At 49.0% G+C, this 19,151-nt stretch overlaps 1 protein-coding gene across 9 annotated transcripts in view; it reads left to right on the top strand.

The window, feature by feature from the left end:
• The window catches only part of Capzb (capping actin protein of muscle Z-line subunit beta), a 103,726-nt gene that overhangs the window by 29,604 nt on the left and 54,971 nt on the right, over nt 1-19,151 (top strand). The window contains exon 1 of one of the 9 annotated variants that reach the window (XM_027399838.2): nt 1,221-1,322. The exons of 7 other annotated variants lie outside the window; for them this stretch is intronic. In XM_027399838.2, the coding sequence (XP_027255639.1) occupies nt 1,236-1,322 (87 nt within the window). In that variant the 5' untranslated portion in view covers nt 1,221-1,235. Of the gene's footprint in view, nt 1-1,220; nt 1,323-1,767; nt 1,795-19,151 lie in introns of those variants that run through there. One more of the 9 variants, XM_027399842.2, reaches the window with a different exon arrangement.

Below are 19,151 nucleotides of genomic sequence, written 5' to 3'. Positions count from 1 at the left end.
TGTGGGCCCTGTGATTCAGTGGTGGCATCCCCACTGTGTGTCTGAGGGGGAGGAAGTGAGTTAAATAACTCCAGCCCTGCTCTGGTCTCGTGACGGGCTGGCCTGAATGCCCAGTCACAGAACTGTTCGCTCTCTAAGTCTTAAAAACCAGTGTTCTGGTCATGCCCTGCTTGTGTAGTTGTGGAGAAGTTAGAAACTTAGCAGTAAAGAAGATAGGCCCTGCCTCATCCCACAGTTTGAGCAAGACACCTAGGGTATTTCTTTGATCTTTTATTTTTTATCTTGGTGGTTGTATACGTAGATGCTGTTTTTAATAAAGAACTGTTATGGGCAGTTAGCATCGTGATTCTGGACTCAGATTCCATTCCAGCCCCACCAAGTACTAGCTACATGGTTTGGTAAGTTTTAATATCTCTGCCTCGGTTCCCTCGCCTGTGAAATGGGAGTGATGCTGGGGGATATTTTATAAGTATTTCTCAGGCTGAATGAGCTCACCCATGAAGTACCTGCAGTGCACCTGGCCTGCTAAAAATGCAGCCTGTAACTCTCCCTATGCAATGGCACTGTCATGTATTTATACTATGCTTTTTTAAAAAGTGTGTCCACAGGTAACTCCCATGTGTAGTTCAGAGGACAGTTTGTAGAAGTTGACTCTTCTACCCTGGAGGTCCTGGGGACCCAATTCATGTCAGTCAGGCTTAGCAGCATGTGGCCTTGCCCCTTGAGCCATCTCAGGGCTCAACTGTGCTTTCCTTATGAATCCAGTTTTTCTCTTTTGTACTGTTTGTTGTGTGGACATTCGGAGGTTGACCTTGAGGCCTGCTTGTCCTGCCTGGCGTAAGATGTAGTGGCATTTTTAGTCTGAGACTGGCACCAAGGGCCCTATCACCATTTCTTAGCCCCTAGCGCCTCCTTTTGCTGGCTGTCATCAGAATGTCCAAGAGGTCCCGCTTTGTTCTTGTAGCCCTCAGGGTTCTAACTGACCTTTTAGCCTTGTTCAGTGACACACAAGTATGGTTTGTGAATGTCAGCCTCCCAGAGACTCCAAGGTCAGGCGATTCTGTGGCCACAGAGCCCTGGGGCTTCATCTGCAAATGAAAACCACCTGGCCAGCTGCATGAGTCAGATGGGAGCCAGATGGGAGCAGTCAGGTGGGCAGGGCAGCCTGGGGCAATGGCTAGTGGTCTCTTTCCACTTCCTGTTGCCTCTGCTGCCTTTAACTCTTGTCTCCTGGAATGCCAGCTAGTCCAAGACTAGGCAACAACCAACCCAGAAGATGTGGAGCCCAGCCCGAGCTTGCTGATGTGGGGGAGGAGCAACAGGTGGGCAAGGGAAGCTGGGAGGGATGCTAAAACAGCAAAGTTGGTGGCAGTGTCACCAGCCCGACACCGCCAGCCTTGGTTGTGAGAAGACCCATGACTGCAGAGCCTCCCCAGGAAACATGGTGACTCACATCGGGGAGTCAAGTCTGTCTGGTCACCAGGCAGGGGGAGTTACATGCAGTGACATGGAAAGGCCTGGAGATACCACAGGTGACGGAGGGTGGGACACATCAGCCTTTTGTGTACACCGTCACAACAGGAACTGGGTTTGACTCATGGTTCAAAGAGGAAGCAGGGCGGGAGATTTTCTCCGAGCTTTGTGGATTAAAGAGGACGAGAGAGGCACTAAATTAATTTTTATCTCTAACCACTCTTGAAAAGCAGAGTTCTGGGGCTCTCATCCCTGAGCCTTTTGCTGCACTGAAGGTGACTTAGAACACAGTGGGGATACAAGATCAGAATGAGAAAGCAGGTGATTAAATTTGTTTGTTTTGGGGGACAATGCTAGATTTTGAACCCAGGCCCTTGAGCTTGCTAGGCAAAGTGCTCTTCCACTGAGCTATAGATAAGCTTCCTGTTGTAGCTACTGATAGTCATTGTTGTGCCAGCATTGGGATGGCTTGCATGCTGCTTTGGCAGGTTTGTGAGTGGGGCAGACAGATGAAGATCCATGGAAAGGTCTAGGGCCCTTGCTCTCCCAGGTCATCTTAGAGACAAGGTCTAAGGTTGCCAGACACCCCTTGGCCACATTTAAACTCATTCTCATCCTTCTAGTCCTTCACACTTGAAGATGACAAAAGTTTTTGTTTGTTTTGTTTCGTTTTTCAAGACTGGATTTCTCTGTATCTTTGGAGGCTGGCCTTGAACAATGACAGAAATTTTAAATGCTCACAGTAGAGGTGTTCTCATGAGGGCTGGGATATGGACCCATTGTAGTCACTGGTATGGCAGATGTCATGTTGGGACAGTGGGGTTGTATTTTTGGAACACATATTTGGTATTACAATTTTATGTATGGGCTCTGGAGAGATGGCTTGGCAGCAAAGAGCACCGGCTGCTGTTCCAGAGGACCCAGGTTTGGTTCTCAGTTCCCTCTTCTGGTATCCTCTGGCACTGTATCCAGGTGGTGCACAGACATACAGGCACACAGACAAAACACTCAACACATTTTTAAAATGTGGCTGAGCTAGACATGCCTGTTATCCCACCACTCAGGAGGCAGAGGCAGGTGGAGCTCTGAGTTAAGGCCAGCATGGTCTGCACAGTGAGTTTCAAGACAGCCAGAGTTAGACAGAGAAACCCTTTCTCAAACAAATAAACAAAAAATGTGTCTGGTGAAAACAAAGCCGCCCAGAGAGGGCCAGGTTGACAAGACCCAGTTGACAGATAGATGGTCATCTTTGAGAGTCTGAGATGTTCTGCTGTAAAACCCCAGGTTGAAAAGATGGAGGAGAGGAGCAGAGAGCAGACATCTTCCCTGTAAAGAAAGGGCGCTTTGGCTCAGTCAGGGTTAACTTTAGTGAGTTCAGTTTTGCTGTTCACACATCCCATAGGTGTTAAATCTGCAGATGCAGTAGTGGTTGCACCAGTGCAGTCTCCTGTCTGTACTGGGAAGCTGGTCTCCATGTCCACACTGCAGGGCTTCTAACCTCTATCCAGTGCCATCTTTGAGTATAGCATAGAAGGAAGGGAACATGCAGGGCAGTGGTGGCGCACGCCTTTAATCCCAGCACTCAAGAGGCAGAGGCAGGAGGGTCTCTTTGTTCAAGGCCAGCCTGGTCTACAGAACAAGCTCCAGGACAGCCAGGGCTACATAGTGACACCCTGTTTAGAAGGAAAGGAACATTCTAAAAGCATTTGATACTTAGTTGCCAGTTACTTCCCGAGAGAATTGTGCAGACATTCTAGCCGCTTGTCTAGCCTCCAATCACCGAGCCCTCCGTCTCTTCACTCCCTCTACATGCATTATTGTAGTCTTCATTTCAGCTTTCACAGGTTCCTCCCCTTTATCTGAGCACTGCCACAGCATCCACAGCACATCTTGACCCGGTGGCTTTACAGTTCCTGTTGAAGGAGAGCCAAGTGTTTTCAGTTCTCCAGCACAGAGTGTGTCCTGAGCTGTGCTTAGCACTTAGGCACGTGAGCCGCCACCGGTTCCATTTCCACTCATCTCTGCGGAGAAGCTAGTAGCTTCTGTGAGCCTACCTTCCCCAGGCCATGTGCCGATTTGAGCGGACCTGAGGCTCTGGTGAGCCTCCCTGTGAGGGACCACGTACTCCTGCCCTGGACTTCTGGCAACAGAGCCCTAAGCCATAGCTGCCTCCCTCAAAGCCACCACTGTCTCTAGTCTTAGGATTGTGGTTTTGTTTCTTTCTTTCAAATAAAAATTCTTAGTGTTCAGTGTATAATGCGGTTCTGTAAATTTTTAGTAACTGTACGGGGTTGTGTAACCATAGCCACAGTCCAATTTTAGAATGCTTCCCTCACCCCGAAAAGAGCCCTTGTACAGTTGCTAGTCTTCATTCCTGAGCTGCCCCATGCAGCCACTGTCTGGTCATTTTATATATTCGGATCATATGGATCATTCTTTTAAGTCGTTGGTAGCATTTGTGGAACTGAGAATTGAACCTAGGACCTTATGCACGCTAGGAAAATGCTCTACCACTGAGCCATATCCTTAGTCCCTAAAGAAATTATTTTATTCTGAAAAGAATACCCATCAGAAAACATTTGCAAGTGGCAGGGACAGGCTGTCAGACTGGCTAGTCCCTTTGGGATGTGTGGGCAAATCGATCTTTGGGGAGTAAGGGGGCACTGCATTTGGTTTTGTTTTGTTTTTTTTTTTTTTTTTTTTTTTTTTGCAATGCCTGACCTTTTCACAGAGATCACACCATACATGCATTCCTAAGTACACCCATATGTACATACAGATGATAAGAAAAAAATGGTAAATGGAAGAGCTTGTGTTTTACTTGTGGAAAATGCAAAAAATAAAATAAAGAGAATTGGTGGGCTTGGTGGTGCATACCTGTAATTCTATCACTGGGAGGCCGAGGCAGGAGGATCACTTTCAAGGCCAGCCTAGGCTGCACAGGGAAACTGTGTTGAGGTGGGAGACCGGAGTAATTCATTCAGCATTCCCTTTATGGATAAAACCTTGTTATGTTTTGGTGTTTTCCCCCTGTGTTCTTTGAACATACATACATACATACATACATACATATTTTTTTTGCAAAGCTCCCATACTTTAAATTTTCCACCTCCCAACAGCATCCTCTAACAGCTTTGGGAATATTATCATTGTACGATAACCCACCTGTTGGAAATCAAGGTTGCCTTCACTTTGGGATGCTATAAATATTGCTGAATTGAACATGTTTTATGTCAAGAGCCTCCTTCATGGTCTTTATGGATTCTTGGGTCTCAGGGTTGGCCTCCTTACCCTTGAATTGTTTTTCTTCCCAATTTGAAACTTAGTTGCAGAACTGCTTTCTAGATAGCTTGCCTGAATTTCATCTAGGTCTTAAAATGGCTTACATCTTTATTGGCTCCAGATCCCAGGAGGCGGCTCTGTTACATGGGGCTACGGTATCAGGAGGAAAGAGAAATGACCTCATGAGGCCAGGGCTGTGGAGGATGGCAGAGGAGCCAGTGCACTGTCACAAAATTTTGCTGTCTAGACAGCAGTTTGGACTCTGGCAGTTTGGTTTCCTAATTTTAAAATACCTAGCACAGTGCCTGGCGCTCTAAGAGCATTCAGTTCAGTTCTGAAGTCTTTAGTTTTGGCTCCTCTGTTTTTTGTTTGTTTCCAAGGCACCTGGGGAGTGGGTGAAATGGTCCCCTTCAGTTTTTTTGTTTTTGTTTTTCCGAGACAGGGTTTTCCTGAATAGCCTTGGCTATTCTGTAACTCACTTTGTAAACCAGACTGGACTAGAACTCGGAGATCTGTCTGCCTCTGCCTCCAGAGTGCTGGGATTAAAGGTCTGAGTCGCACACACGCACATGGTCCTCTGCAGTTTTACAGTTCTGGTGATGGCAGTCATTGGACATCTATCTGTCGTGCAGCAAGGGCAGACATGCTACTTTGCCACCCCCTGTAGTAGTTGCTCAGTGAGTGAAGTCGAGTGTGTGTCCTGTGTCCCTCTCCCTACCCTCACCCTGTCAACAGACTCTTCTTCCCTGGTTGCCAGTGAGGCTTCTCTTCCTGTGCACAGAAAGCAGAGTCCCTGAGCAAATGGACTCATGGTGTGCTCAGGCCACCAGGGTGCCATGAGTCCCTTCCCTGCAGGCTCTGGTTGAAATACAAGCTGCGTAGGCAAGACAGGCAGGATGCAGGATGCAGGGTGCATTTATTGCTTTTGGCCCCTTCTGAGAACCCCCATTGCCATTCTGAGCAGTTGGTCTTAGGCTGGACTCAGGTTCACCTTTTCATTGTACGGGAGGTGGGATGGGGGTGGGGGTGTGAGGGTTGGGTTTCAGGAGAAATGCTTCGTCTTGTCTCCATAAAGATCGGATTGTTTTCCCATCATCCCTGCCAGCATCCATTTCCAGTGCCCATTGATCACGAAGGTATCTTTGATTAATGTGCCTCCTAAATGAGTGTGTTTCCAACTACTTGGTAGGCAGCTCATTGGACTAGTCAGTAATGTGTGCCAGGATATTATTTTAGCTGGGGGGAAAGTTGTTGTCATTCCCTATCCTCTCCCACCTCCACACACCTGAGTGTCTGGACCAAAAGAGTGAAGCTGGAAGAGCTGCAGCAGGAGTTCTGGGTGTTAGCGCCCGATTTCTCTCAAAAACAAACAAATGGACTGGGGAGATGGTTCAAGGGTACCCTTGCCTCACGGTCATGAGGACCTAGTAGCACACATCCCTGTCCCATGATAGGATGAGGTGGGAAGTGGAGAATCCCCAGCTAACCTGGTGTATGCATGGGAAACAGAGGTCAGACTTGATGGAAAGACTGGTACCTGAGGTTGCCCTCTGATCTCTTCCAGCACACGCTTGTGCACACCCCCCCCCTACACACACACACACACACACACACACACACACACACACACACACACACACTTCTAAGGGCCAGGAACATGCCAAGTGATGCGAAGTTAGCCCTGGAAGAGCTGCCCAGTAAGTGGCCTGAGTTTGTTGTCATGGGATGCAGGTGGCACTGAGAATGGCAGTGGGCGGGGACATTGTGGCAGCCCTGCTTCAATTCAGGTCCTTAGGTCTTTGAAGGATGCTGTGTGGCAAAGAGCTGGGATAGCTTGGACATGAAGGACAGAAGGACTGTCAGTGGGAGGAAGAAGAGCTACCAAGCAACCAGTGCTTTGTGACCAGGCTGTCTGTAAGAAGGGACGATTCCTAGGTGGCCATCAGCCGAGACTGGAGTGACTGGACTCTGGAGTAACTGAATTACCCCAAGACTCTGTGATGCTTTCTAAGAAACAAAGATCTTAAGTCAAAATTCCTGCTACTTGATATGGGCTTTTTCCATTTCGCTCCAAGTGTGCACGGCTGTGTTCTACAGGAAAGGGAGGGGTATCTGCAATGGTTTTAAAACTGATGCTCACCCATGGGGTTGAAACAGCCCTGCACTTCACCTGCCTTTTCCTTAGGTTGCGGTGTCCGCTTCAGGTGGAGCGTGCAGGCCAGCAGGCTGCTGTGGGCAGGCAGTCACCGTGGAGGACCTGCCTCCATGCTCCATACCTCCTTGAACTTGCGAGGTCTTGGAGGGAGCTCATGCAAGAGTAAATCTGGCTGTGAGCAAAGCTGTTTTCCATCATTGATTGGAAACGGATTCCTACCCTGCCCCTTGCTCTGGAATTAATCTTCTGTGTGAATGAGCTAAGTCATGTTCCGCAGCCAGCGGCCCCAAGGGAAACCAGAAGAAAGTGAACAAACCTTGCTGGTGATGGTGCAGGACTCCTGGGTCAGCCCCTGCTGGAGACTCAAGCACAGCACCTGTGTCTCCTCCTTGGAGCCACTCCTGAGTTCCAGAGCAGAGGTGCAGACACAGCCCCTGGCATGGTCCTTGGGCCCTGTGCAGAATCTCATGGGAGGCAGCACACAGACAGGTAGACCACAGCCCTGCCACACAGAAGCAAGGGACATCAGCGGCCAGGAAGCCTAGGAATCATTCTGGGAAGCGCACTCTTTCCCCTCAGCCTTTGGTTCATTCCCTCACATTGCTGAGGTGCACAGGGTGCCTCCCCCCTTCCTGCCTGAGTTGTGCCCGAAGCACTAAGCTGTGCATGTTTACAGAGTGCGGTGGGGTCACTAGAGATAGCTGCAACATCTGCCTGTGGCCTCCGCGTCATGGCAGAGCCTGCACTCCACAGCTTCTCCCCAAGCAGTTATTCCAGCTGGCAGAGCTGTGACAAGGGTGTCTGCAAGCATTCCCACGATCCAGTAAGTGAGGAGTGTGACCTTGGAGCCCTGTGCCTGGTCCCTCTCCTGCCGTGGGAGGTGGTGGGAGGTAAGAACAATACTCTGATGGATGGATGGATTCTGTCTGGGGCTCTGCAGAAAGCTGAGCATTTGTTGGCTGTGCTAACACTTGTTCTCTGGAGAGTCAATGGTTAGGAGGGGAAAGTGAGTTGCCCTCTCCCTATCCCTGAGCAGAAAGCTGAGCAAACAACCCCCTCCGCTTTCTTGAACTCAGCCCCATATCGCAGAATTTATGAGCTAACTATCAGACAAGCTTGGCAACGTGAAGCAAAGATGTTTTCTCTTTGTGTCATGAGTGAGTGAGTTTTGAAGCTGGCTTTGCAGAGGCCCCTGAGAAGCAGTTTATCTGGTTTTCCTGTGCTGGGGTGGGGGTGGAGGGATCCCAGACGGATGTCTTTCTAAAACTACAGTACTAGCCCATCTTGCCGGGACAGTAACCCTGCTGCCCTTGTGATTTGTCCCTTGGTGGAAAACTACTTCACACCAAGTCTCACACTGCAGACGGTGTCCAGGCAGCTCGGGCATTCACAGGACCAAGAGGCAGAAGCAGTCGAGGCTGTGTATATTCTCTTCCTTGGAAATCTTTCCAACACTAATTGGGAAAGTGTGTCTCCCATTGCTCTGTGGGGGTTTGTGTGTAGCCACCTGTAGATTAGGAATCCACAGGGTAGAGGTAATCAGGGTGTGGCACCTTGGCTTTTCCCTCCGGTCTCTCCCTCTCCTGGCCTCAGGCATGTGGCGTTTCTTTACAGAAAGCCATGAGACTGTTTGGTTGTTTTTTTTTTTTTTTTTGAGGGGTCAGCACTGGGGGTCTAGCTCAGCGATTGTGAATGCTAGGGCTCAAAATGATTGAGTTATATCCCCAACTGAGGCTGTCTGCCATTAGTGAAAGCTGTCAGACAGGCATATGCATCAGGATGAGAGTTTATCTGCCTAAGGATGGAAGTGCCATTCTGAGAAACTGAATGTTGGGATCTGTAGAGATTGGTTCTGCTGGTCTCCCAGCGGTCCATTTATTTACACAGGTACACATAGAGATGCACAGTCCAAATCAGCAAGCTAGTCCATTCCCTTTGATCTGGACATGGAATCATCCAGGCTCATGGGTCTTTGGGCCTCCGGGGCACAGTGGGTCACTGTGATAGAGTCCAGCACTGTTTCCTAGAGGTGGCCAGAGAGGTATTTAGTTTGAAATGTATGCCTTCAGGTAATCTTAACTAATAAGCAGAGGGCAGGTGTGACTTTTAATTCTCCATAGAGACATTGGAACTCGGCCTCTGCACCTGGATCATCCGTATGAGGGTCTTGGTAATTCCTGCTTCTCCTGGATGTGGTTTTAGACTGTGGGTTTCTTTACAGGGGCTTCTTAGACATTGCCTTCCAGTAACTCTACAGGGAGGATAGTATGGTTTTTTCCATTTAACATAAAAGAATTAAGGCTCAGGAAGGTGACAGACCCCCAGCTGCTAGGACTTGGCAGTGCAGGCTTGACATCCTCCTGTCTTGCTTCTGAAGTCCTGTCTGCCAGCACAGATTTGCCCAGCATCTGTCTTGGGTTTGAACAGTGAAGCCAGGAAGTATCATTTCTTTTGGCATCTCCCTGCCCTATGGGTCCTGATATAAACTGGAAGAGTACCTGGTCTTAGTTTAAATTCACAAGCATGTCTGGCAGTGGTGGCAGGAGGGGAGGCAGGCAGATCTCTGAGTTCAAGGCCAGCCTGGTCTACAATCCAGGACATCCACAGCTACACAGAGAAACCTTGTCTTAAAAAACAAAAACAAAAACAAAACAGAAAAAAAAAACAAAAATTCCAGCATGTCACCTGTTGGTAAAATACTGCACTGTAGGTCCCCATCAGCAGAGTAGCTTTGGTAGCACAGTGGAGGGCGTGGGGACCTGCCTTGCAGGACTTTTGTTGTCATCTGCTGTTTTGTGCCTGCAATTGACAGTTCAGTGTGGGGTCTGGTCTTTGAGCTGGGACAGCAGACAGCAATTCTCAGAAGTTGGGTCCAGTCTTCCGAATATTGTCACACATGGGCCTGGGAATAGGAAGAAATTTCCGAGTGCAGAAGTGCATTTGCCTGGAGCTCCAGTGTTCCTCAGCACCGTGGACAACTCTGGTGGGTAACAGCTCATTGTCCACACAGAATAGCTAGTAGAGAGGACTTGGAGTGGACCTGCCCAGAGAAATGGTGTGTTGGAGGTGGTTACATAGGCCTTGGTGTGATCAGAATTGAAAGTTAAAATATGTTTTTAAAATAGACATGTGCTGTTGGTTTCTTTTTCCTGTGCTGGGGCTCAAACCCAGGCTTCATGTGTGTTGGGCAAGCAACTTTACCACCAAGTTTCAGCCCAGCCCACCCAGTGCCTATTTGATGCACGAGTATTGTGTTCCTTTTAAGCCTCTCCTTTTGACCTAAGTCAAGAAACAGCCCTGTCCTGCTCCCAGCTAGAATGCTTTGGGTGGTGAAGACTTCATTACTCCCCCCCCCCCCACACACACACATTCTTTCATGTCACTGCCTTGGGACCTTTCTATTTGTGTTGTGGCTGATTGGACCTGATCTGTCACACTCCTGCCCCCGTCTTTGAAGGCTGTGTGAGTGCTTTAGTGGGGTAAACCCATGTCCAGATACTATAGGCTGCATCCAGGCTGCCTTGTGATTCTGTTTAGGAGAAGGTTCTTGTCGGTTGGCCACCCTGCTATAAAAGGAGTTCACTTGTCTTGGCCAGTGCCTGTGTGGACCTTTTCCAAACAGTCTTCTTCTGTGTTTGGAATCCGGGCACACTCTGGACTAATTGTCTGGCTTTCCGGTGCCATTGAGGTAGATGTAGACAGCACACATGCCATTTATTGAAGAAGCCTTGGGATGGCCCCTAATTATGTGTCTAGCTGCCAGTTGACAAAGTGGAGGATTAGTCGCTGGTTACATGAAACCAGCCAGGATCGTGCAGAGGCGGCGGCTGTAGACATCTGTGAACCATTAATGAGCAGACCATAGGTGATGGCGCCCTGTGGACTCTTTTGAAGGGGCCAGGAAACCATCAACCAGAGAAACTGTCTCCAGAAGGCTTTAGTGTTTTCGAGAAATCACCTGTCAGTAGCCGTGTGTGTGAGACTCTGGTTGTAATCCAAGGAGACAGATTGGTGGAAGGACTGCCCCAGCCCTGCCCAGCCTGGGAGAAGACTCACTGTTGCTGATTGATTCTGAGCCAGAGGCTATTCCTGGAAGTTAGTGTTCGAGTGGAGCCTGTTGGTTACCTGCCTGTGTAGAACATTGGGGCATGGAGGCCAGTTGTGTCATAGTGCTCTGGCTCCAGGCAGGTGGCCTGAGCCTCCTGACTCCCTTAGCTTGACTGTGAAACTGGTGTCCTCCTCCCCAGGACACCGCCTGCTCATCAGTGGCTCAGGGGCAGAGTCGGCGCCGCTTTCTGCTTCCTCTCCCTTTTCTTTTAAAATTGGTTTGCACATTGAATACTCTTAATGATGAGCTGTCCATCTGAAAACTCAGAGCGGTCTGAGTCATGTCCCTTCCTTCCAGTGAACCCACGGCCTTTTAATACCGTCAGTTCTCCTGACACAGAACTTCAGCATACTATTGGGGGAGGAAGCAAGCACAGCTTCATTCGCAGTCTCTGCTTGTGGTTAAACTATAAGCAGGTGGGAAGCTTTGCATGTGAGATGAAGGGTTTGTATTTGGGTCCTGGTTCACTTGCTGTTTGTTGAGTCACCAGTCTGCTGAATTACAGATCAACCTGGACCACAGTTGCCTCACTTAGAAGGTTTCTGAGACTCTTGTCAGTGCAACAGCTCTGTGTTTTCAAGCCAGGACAGGTGAGCAAGCTGCTCCTGCGTGAGATTCTGCTCCAGGTCAGCCAGTTGGCATAAGCAGGCCCAAGAACATGTTGGCACTTAGTCTGTTGTCTTCTGACCTGGGTGTTTCTCCTCTTTGCCGTCCCTGTTGCCTTAGTATGTCCAAAGCATGGAAAGCAGGCAGCCACTGCTTGTAGAAGTATTGTTGAGAGTTGAGTTTTAGCAAATGGGATATATGTGCACGTACAATAGGTAGCCACCTATTGAAGACATAGAAGATAGAGGAAGTAAGGGCATCTGCCTTCCACAGGAGGTAGGAGAGCCCAAAAGTAGACCTGTTTGTTGAGTGCAGAGTCTGCCAGTGTCAGAAGGTGCCAACACAGCTGTCCCTCCCGAGACTCTGGGGGACCTGTTCCTTTCAGAGAACTCTGCCTTTCCACCAGGTTTGTAGAGTGAATCCAGTCTCCACAAAGAAACTACCCAGAGTTCTTCAGGTGGAGACTGAGACTGCAAACAGAAGCACAGCCGCAGCTCCAGCTCTTGAGTGTAACTCAGTTTGGATGCTTCAGTTCTTGAAGAACTGTGTAAGGGACGGGCCATCGATGGTGGCTCTAGAGCTAGACGGAGAGTTTCATCTGTGTTCAGGGTGCCAAGTTACTGCTGGAATAAACACTGGGAGAAGCACACGGAAATCCCCACGGTTATTCAGATGTGTCAGCATCTTGGAACTCTTCTAGGCCTGTCACACTGGTCAGGTTTTGATAACCTCAGGTGTGCCTGTAAGCACAGGCAAATAGGGAGATGGTTTGGTAGTGCAACTATTCTCAGCTGTAACCTCGGTGGCACAAACGAATGGATCAGAAAGCTTCAGGGAGCCAGCTGCGCAGTGCAGATCCAAGGAGGATCTCTTGACAGCAACTTGTCCTTCTGTCCTTCTCACTGCAGCTGTAGGGAGCTGTTAGTCCTCATGCTTCATGTCACACAGGGAGAGAGGGTGTGTGTTGGCTTTCGAGTCTGTCATCCTTTGTTGCTGCTGAGTGACTTGGCAATTTGTGACACCGCTCCTTCCTAGAGACTCTTGGCAGCCCACATGGAAAGCCTGTGTCAGGTTAGAGAGAAACCAGGGAGGAACAGGCCCTAGGGTGCCCAGAGTGTGTCCTGGCAGAGAAGCCCTGTCCCCGTGAGTTCTGCACTGTCAAAATAACCCTGCTTCTGCCACCATGCCGGTCACTTTAAATAGTTGATTTTTCTGTCCAGAGAAAGCAGGAGATTATCTCTTGCACATGAGCTGGCAGGCCGTTCAGGGACCTGAACTCCTTTCTTCCTGAGACGTTACCATCCTCTAGGGCCATTTGCATGATCCAAGACAGCACTGAGTGGTTCCTGGTGTGTCCCATGATGTTTGTGTTAGTCTGTTTAACGATGTCAATGACCCAGCCATGGCCATGTGCAGTAGACCCCCAAAGTTTCAGGGAGATACCTTCTGCCCAACCAGATGTTGCTTTGACCCCTTGGTAGATTTCCCAGGGAAACAAATGCCATCCTGAGAATACTTTGTGTCCAGGCCACTGTCATCAGTGTCCCTCCCAGAGGCAGTCATTCAATAGAAGAATCACTTTTCATTTTATTAAACCAAAATGTGCATTTTTCTGGAGTGACCCGCTGTGGAGGCTGGGTTTGCCCTCGATTGTCTCCCAGACAGCCCCCAGCACAAACTGTTCTAAGTTCCAAGGCAGAAAACAGATTGTGTTTTTAAACAATTGCCTGCTGGGTCACAAGACCATCCGAGGCCAGTCCTGGTCAAGTGAGACATTCTGTGGTAAGTCAGCCCAGCCTCCAGGCGCCAGCAGCTTCCCTTGTGCTGTCTGCGAAGTGAGGGCTCACTAAACTTCTCCGGAATGTAAACCAAGGCACCAGCTCTGCAGGCTGCAAGGCTTCCAGGGTTGTTTATATATAATGCCTCTGTAATCCACATCTGCTCTAACCAGTCAGGAATATTAGCCTGTGAATTCTAGTTCTCCCTGGAGTTAGATACACCATGTTTCAAAGGATGCCCAGGCCATATGCTCTCTGAGCTTCTCAACCCACCCAATCTCCTCAATACCACCTCACCCTCTCCGTTCTGCCCCTTCACTGCCAGTTCTGCAGCCTTCAGCACATAGGTGGGGAGAAGGCCCTTTGCTGCCCAGAGCTCATCTCTAGTCAGACTGCCCCCCAGTGGTCATCACGGGAATCTTGCGTGTACTGCCATCCAACAGGATTTCAGTGGGTCGTCAGCTCAGGGGCATCCCAGGCAGGTCATTCTGGCTGTATTGTTGAAATCACAGTGGGAGCCAGAAATAGCTCTGGGGCGCAGGGCTGGCTGGAGCTTCTCTTTGTGGGGAGAGCAGCCTTAAATATCCTCAGCGTTAGCCCTGCTGTAGGACTGCTAAAACAGTCACAGATGCACCCCGCTTCCAAGAAGAAAGGGGCGTGGTCACAAGTGGGTACAGTAGGGGAAGTTGGCCAGGCACATTGTATGGGGTAGAGTGCCCAGGTATGGCTGATTTTAAAGAATCCTGAGAGCATAGCACAGAAACACAAGCCTGCCTTCCTTCCTGCTGACAGAGGCGGAAGCAACTGATGGAGTGATGGGGCTCTAAGCCAGGCCCAGGCTAAGCAGGCTGTGAGTGTCTTGGGAGTAACTGAGTACAGGCCACTCATGACAAGGCGCAGTCACCTCCCACACTAGATCCCGGCTGCTCGTCCTTTCCCTGTGCTGCGCTGGCTTCTTAGGCCAGAAGGGTTCTTACCAGCTCTTCCCTGTTGTACTGCTGAGGTGCCCCCCCAGAAGCTGCCTGGGGTACAGGCACCCCCCCCATGTCCCTGGGAGTCCTCTGGGCTTATTAGTGGACTGTGTCCAGCTTTATCAGTGCCAGGATAGCGTGTACACTGTGTTCAGCTGGGACTTTTCACAGAGTGGGACATGCCTGCTCTTGGTGTCCCCTGCGTAGAACTGATACACTTTCTTTGTTGATGATTTCCTGGGAACTTTGTGTGTGCTTAGCAGGGCAGGTTTGACTGTACAAGACTGGATGACACTCTGTACTCTCCATCGGATTATTTAGCCTGTGGTAATTTATTTGACTCTGTTAGTTCTCGTCCATGTGAACATTATTTTACTTGTTGTCAGGCAAGTTAGGCAGTTTTGTGATTCTTTTTTTTTTTCTTTTTTTTTTCCCCCTTGGTTTTTCAAGACAGGGTTTCTCTGTGGCTTTGAAGGGTGACTTCTTTTTTTTTTTTTCAAGTCATGTGAGAGCCAGCAAAAGCCAAACCTTCCCTGCCTCCGCTGGTGTTCCTCAGAGGCCACCGCCCTTATCCTTTCATACCCTCAAGCTCTGTCCTGGGTGGTTTTTTCCTAATTGATTCTGATTTTTTTTTTTTCTTGCACTGTAAGCTCTTTAAAGACCAGGGACTTCATGTTCACTACTGAGCATCAAAAACAGAGCTTGTTTCCTAGGAAACAATAAATAATTATTGAGTGACTAATTGAATGGGCAGAGAGTTGCAGAAGGTGAAGTGAAATGGTCTTTCTTTGGCTGCTTTTCATCCCGTCCCATAAGCTCCAGGGTTCTGGGAGGGAGAGCCCAGAAAACTTGCTTTCCGAAGAAGGGCATTTGGAAAAAGCCATTTCAGTCAAGGGGTTGCAGTTTGCAGAATAAGAGGTAGCTTGGAGGGAGGGCAGCCTTAAGAAGACAGGCAGAGGAGTAGAGGTCAATCACTGTTGTGCGTTGCCTGTGTCTTCTGTGTCCCTTTCATGTGCACACCCGACAGCAGTGACTATTTGGACAGTTCTGTGAGAATTGGGACTAAATCTCATGTATCAGGCCAAGTTGGGGGCCTGGCCTAAGGTTGGCACTCAATGCCTAGTTGTTGAATTGTGAATCCAGAGTGATGGTTTTATAGATGGGCAGGGGAGAGGGACCAAGCCATGCGTCTCCATGTTAGAATGAGGAAGGGGGAATAGGATTCATTTAGGGGGCACCTTGGAGCCAGGCACAGAATGAAGTCACACAGACATCTGGCCACAGGAAAGACTTCCTCCTCCATTGTACCTTGTCTTCACTCGCTCCGCCTATTTCCTCCTAGTACTCTATTTAGGAGGGCTGGAGAGATGGCTCAGAGGTTAAGAGCACCGACTGCTCTTCCAGAGGTCCTGAGTTCAATTCCCAGCAACCACATGGTGGCTCACAACCATCCATTATGAGACCTGGTGCCCTCTTCTGGTGTGCAGATATACATGGAAGCAGAATGTTGTATACATAATAAATAAATAAATAAAGTCTATTTTTACAAAGATATTTTTAAATATATGCTTAGGTGTCTGCTGACTACACAAGTAACAGACTAGCACCGTTTGAAGCTTCACAGCCTGCCTTGTAAGACATGGACAAGGTTGTCCTTCATTTTCTGGTGGCTTGGGACTCTCCCCACTTAGGAATTCCCTGGGCTGCTGCATTAGTTTGAGGTGCATAAAGATCCATGTAGAACAGACAAGTTCTCTCACACCTTATGAAAGGTATGGACCTTAGGAAAATGGGGGCATCTCCTGGGTTGTCCCCTGGGGACCCCTTCACCATAATTCTCTTTTCTGTGTGTTCTTGTTGCCATTTCCCTTTGGACCCCTTAGACTTTGGACAACTTGTAGCGAGTGCCTCCAGTCTACTCTAATTTTAACTTTTTACGGGCTGTCAGTAGGCTTTCCCATGCTGCTTCACTTATGGGAAGCGTTTAGTCATTTCCTAACCTAATGAGAGTTAAACATCCTTAGCCCCAGAAATTTGTTATGAAACATTTCCAATTAAGATGAATTGGGACGAGGGCAGAGCCCTGAGACTGGCGGGGCAGGAACGATGCCCTGCCAGCGGGTGCAGTCTGGCTAGCTGGACAGAAGGAAGGCCTTCTGCAGAGGCCCTTTGGGGTGAGGAGGAACGGCATGCTGGGGTTTGGGGGTACGAAGAGGCCTCTCAAAGATCAGGATGGTGCTCTTCCTTGCTGGCCTTCACAGGTCAAGTTTCTGTTACTCAGTTTCTAGTTCATTCCCACGAGTCCCTGTGTGTTGGGATTATGGTTGCAAGTGAGCTCACCTTACATATGTAGACACTGCTTTTGAATTCTGAGGAAGGTTGCTAATGTCTGTTTTCCAAAACCCACAAGTTTTTAGGGCCTGAGTGGTCATTGGTAAATGCATGCCAGGTGTTTCTGAAGAGGGATGGCCCTTGCTTTGACCAGGTACTAGCAGCAAGCTCTTCCCCTACCCCAACAAAACAAAACAAAAAGTGACTGTTAGCCAGGCAATTATGGGGAGGCTGTCCTTCGCAATTGTGAGATGCTGAGTGGCATCCTGACCTTTGTCATTAAATGCAGGCAGCATCCCTTTCCCTGTGACAGGCAAAAGCACTCTCATGTGTCTGTTTCTCAGCATCCTAGAACAGGTCAGGTAGACATGCGGACATGGCAGGTCCTGCAGAAATTATCTCTGGGTGAGAAACACTAACTGTCATTGAATCATTTAGAGTTTCCGTTCTTTCTTTAAAATTAGCGTGTTTAAATGTATGTGTATGCATGTGCATGCTCAGAGGCCCGGGAGTTAGATAATTTGGAACTGGAGTTGCAGGCATTTGTGAGCGTCCTGATGTGGGTGCTGGGAATGGAACTCGGGTCCTTTGCAAGAGCAGTATGAGTTCATAGATGCTGAGCCATCTCTCCAGGACTTATATGGAGGCAGGGTCTCGCCTGTCCCAGGCCGGCTGTGAGTTCACTATATAGTTGAGGATGACTTGGAACTTCTGAGCCTCCTTTCTGCCTCCCAAGTGCTAAAATTGCATGCATGTACCACCATGCTCTGTTTATGCTGGAGATGGAACCCAGGGCCATGCACATGCTAGGCAAGCACTGTACCAGATGAGTACATCTCCTGTTCCAGAGGTTTCGTTACTGTGGGGGTAAAATGAGATTGACCGTGTTATCTAGTTGGTGGCAGCAGTAAGATGGGAGGGGTATTATAAAATAGTGCTGTCATTCGTGTGTGTGTGTGTGTGTGTGTGTGTGTGTGTGTGTGTGTGTGTGTGTACATGTGCCCCCAGAAGCCAGACGTGTAGAGGGTCCCCCTGGAGCTGGAATTGTAAGTGGTTGTAAACCACCTGATGTGGGTGCTGGGAATTGAACTTTGGTCTCTGGAAGAGCAATATATGCTCTTAACCTCTAGGCCATCTCCCCAACCCCTTAGATGGAGTTTTCACATATATGAGGCCTGAATGATGTTATGTAAGGTGACATATATAACATACTGTTGCTGTGTGCTAACATCCCATATGCATTATTGCCCAAGTCACCATGACTGTTCTCATTTCATGTACACGTGGAGGTAAAGAAACTGGCCCAAGGTTCTAAGTCGATGGGGTGGGTCTCGGGGAGACTTGGGAAATGGAGTTAGTCAGCTCACCTGTGCTGTATCTGACATGTTGCAGTAGCTTCCTGTGCCTGTAAGCCAAGTCCACGCTACTGTGGCCTTGGTGACATACCTTGCCTTAAAAGCAGACGGCACAAGCAAGAACTTGATGACTGCTGAGTGCCTCTTTAAACAGAAGCAGTGCCGGGTTGGGAGTGCTTTCTTTCCTTTCTTTAGAGTTTGGTCTTTGAGAATAAATGATCATCTATAACCACCTCGAACAAGGGACAAACTTTTTAACAATCGCCATGTATGTATATGTGAAAATATAATTAGCTCCAGTTAGCAGTGTGCCCACGCTTGCTGTGGTGAGTAGAGTCTAGATGGCAGTAGTCTTCGAAGGCTGTGGCTCATTACAGCCAAATGTGGCGTTCCAAGGATTCCTGTGTGTGTTTTATGAGACTCTTTGGCTTGCTCGTTTAGGGTCTTCAGGAGTCCTGAGATGAGCTGGACTAGAACGGGTATTGGTGCTGAGGACTCCCACGGCCACCTACCCTCAGGGTGCCCCTTCCCTACCAATCTCCCCTCCATCCCACATCCCGGTCCTCAGGGTTCTCTTGGCATACCTCCCTCACTTAGTTCCAGGGTGCTGGAGCTTAGTTCTCTGTGCTGGAGCCCGCTGAGCACCGAGTTTCCTTTGCTCTTCACTGGCCCTGCCCCACTTTGCCTTCTCCTCTCCCCCACCTCCTGTCCCTTTGTTATTTCTGCATGTCTGCGGTGAGTAGTGACAGTGGCCCTCTGTGAATATCAGCAGCACACTGTTGTGACTTGGAAAGGTACTCAGTGAATGAGTGGGTTTTATCCTCCAGTACCTGAGGCAGCAGGTAGCACAGTGTATTACGTTGGAGTGAGCCCATTTTAAAATTAATTCATTTATTTTGCGTTTGAACTTGTGAAAGTTAGGACAACTCATGGGGAGTCTGCGCTTCCCTTCTGCTGTGTCAGCCCCAGGGATTGAACTCGGGTTGCCAAGGTTGGTGACAGGTGCTTTCCCTCTCAGGCATCCTGCCACAGCTCTTGACTGTTAGGTGCTTCATGGCTTAGGCTAGTTTGCAATGAGGTCCAGGAAACTTC

This window comes from Cricetulus griseus, chromosome 2, assembly GCF_003668045.3.
Source record: "Cricetulus griseus strain 17A/GY chromosome 2, alternate assembly CriGri-PICRH-1.0, whole genome shotgun sequence".
Classification (NCBI taxonomy): domain Eukaryota; kingdom Metazoa; phylum Chordata; class Mammalia; order Rodentia; family Cricetidae; genus Cricetulus; species Cricetulus griseus.
The sequence above is the reverse complement of the archived record's forward strand: the minus strand, read 5'-3'. Positions and strand labels throughout refer to the sequence as shown.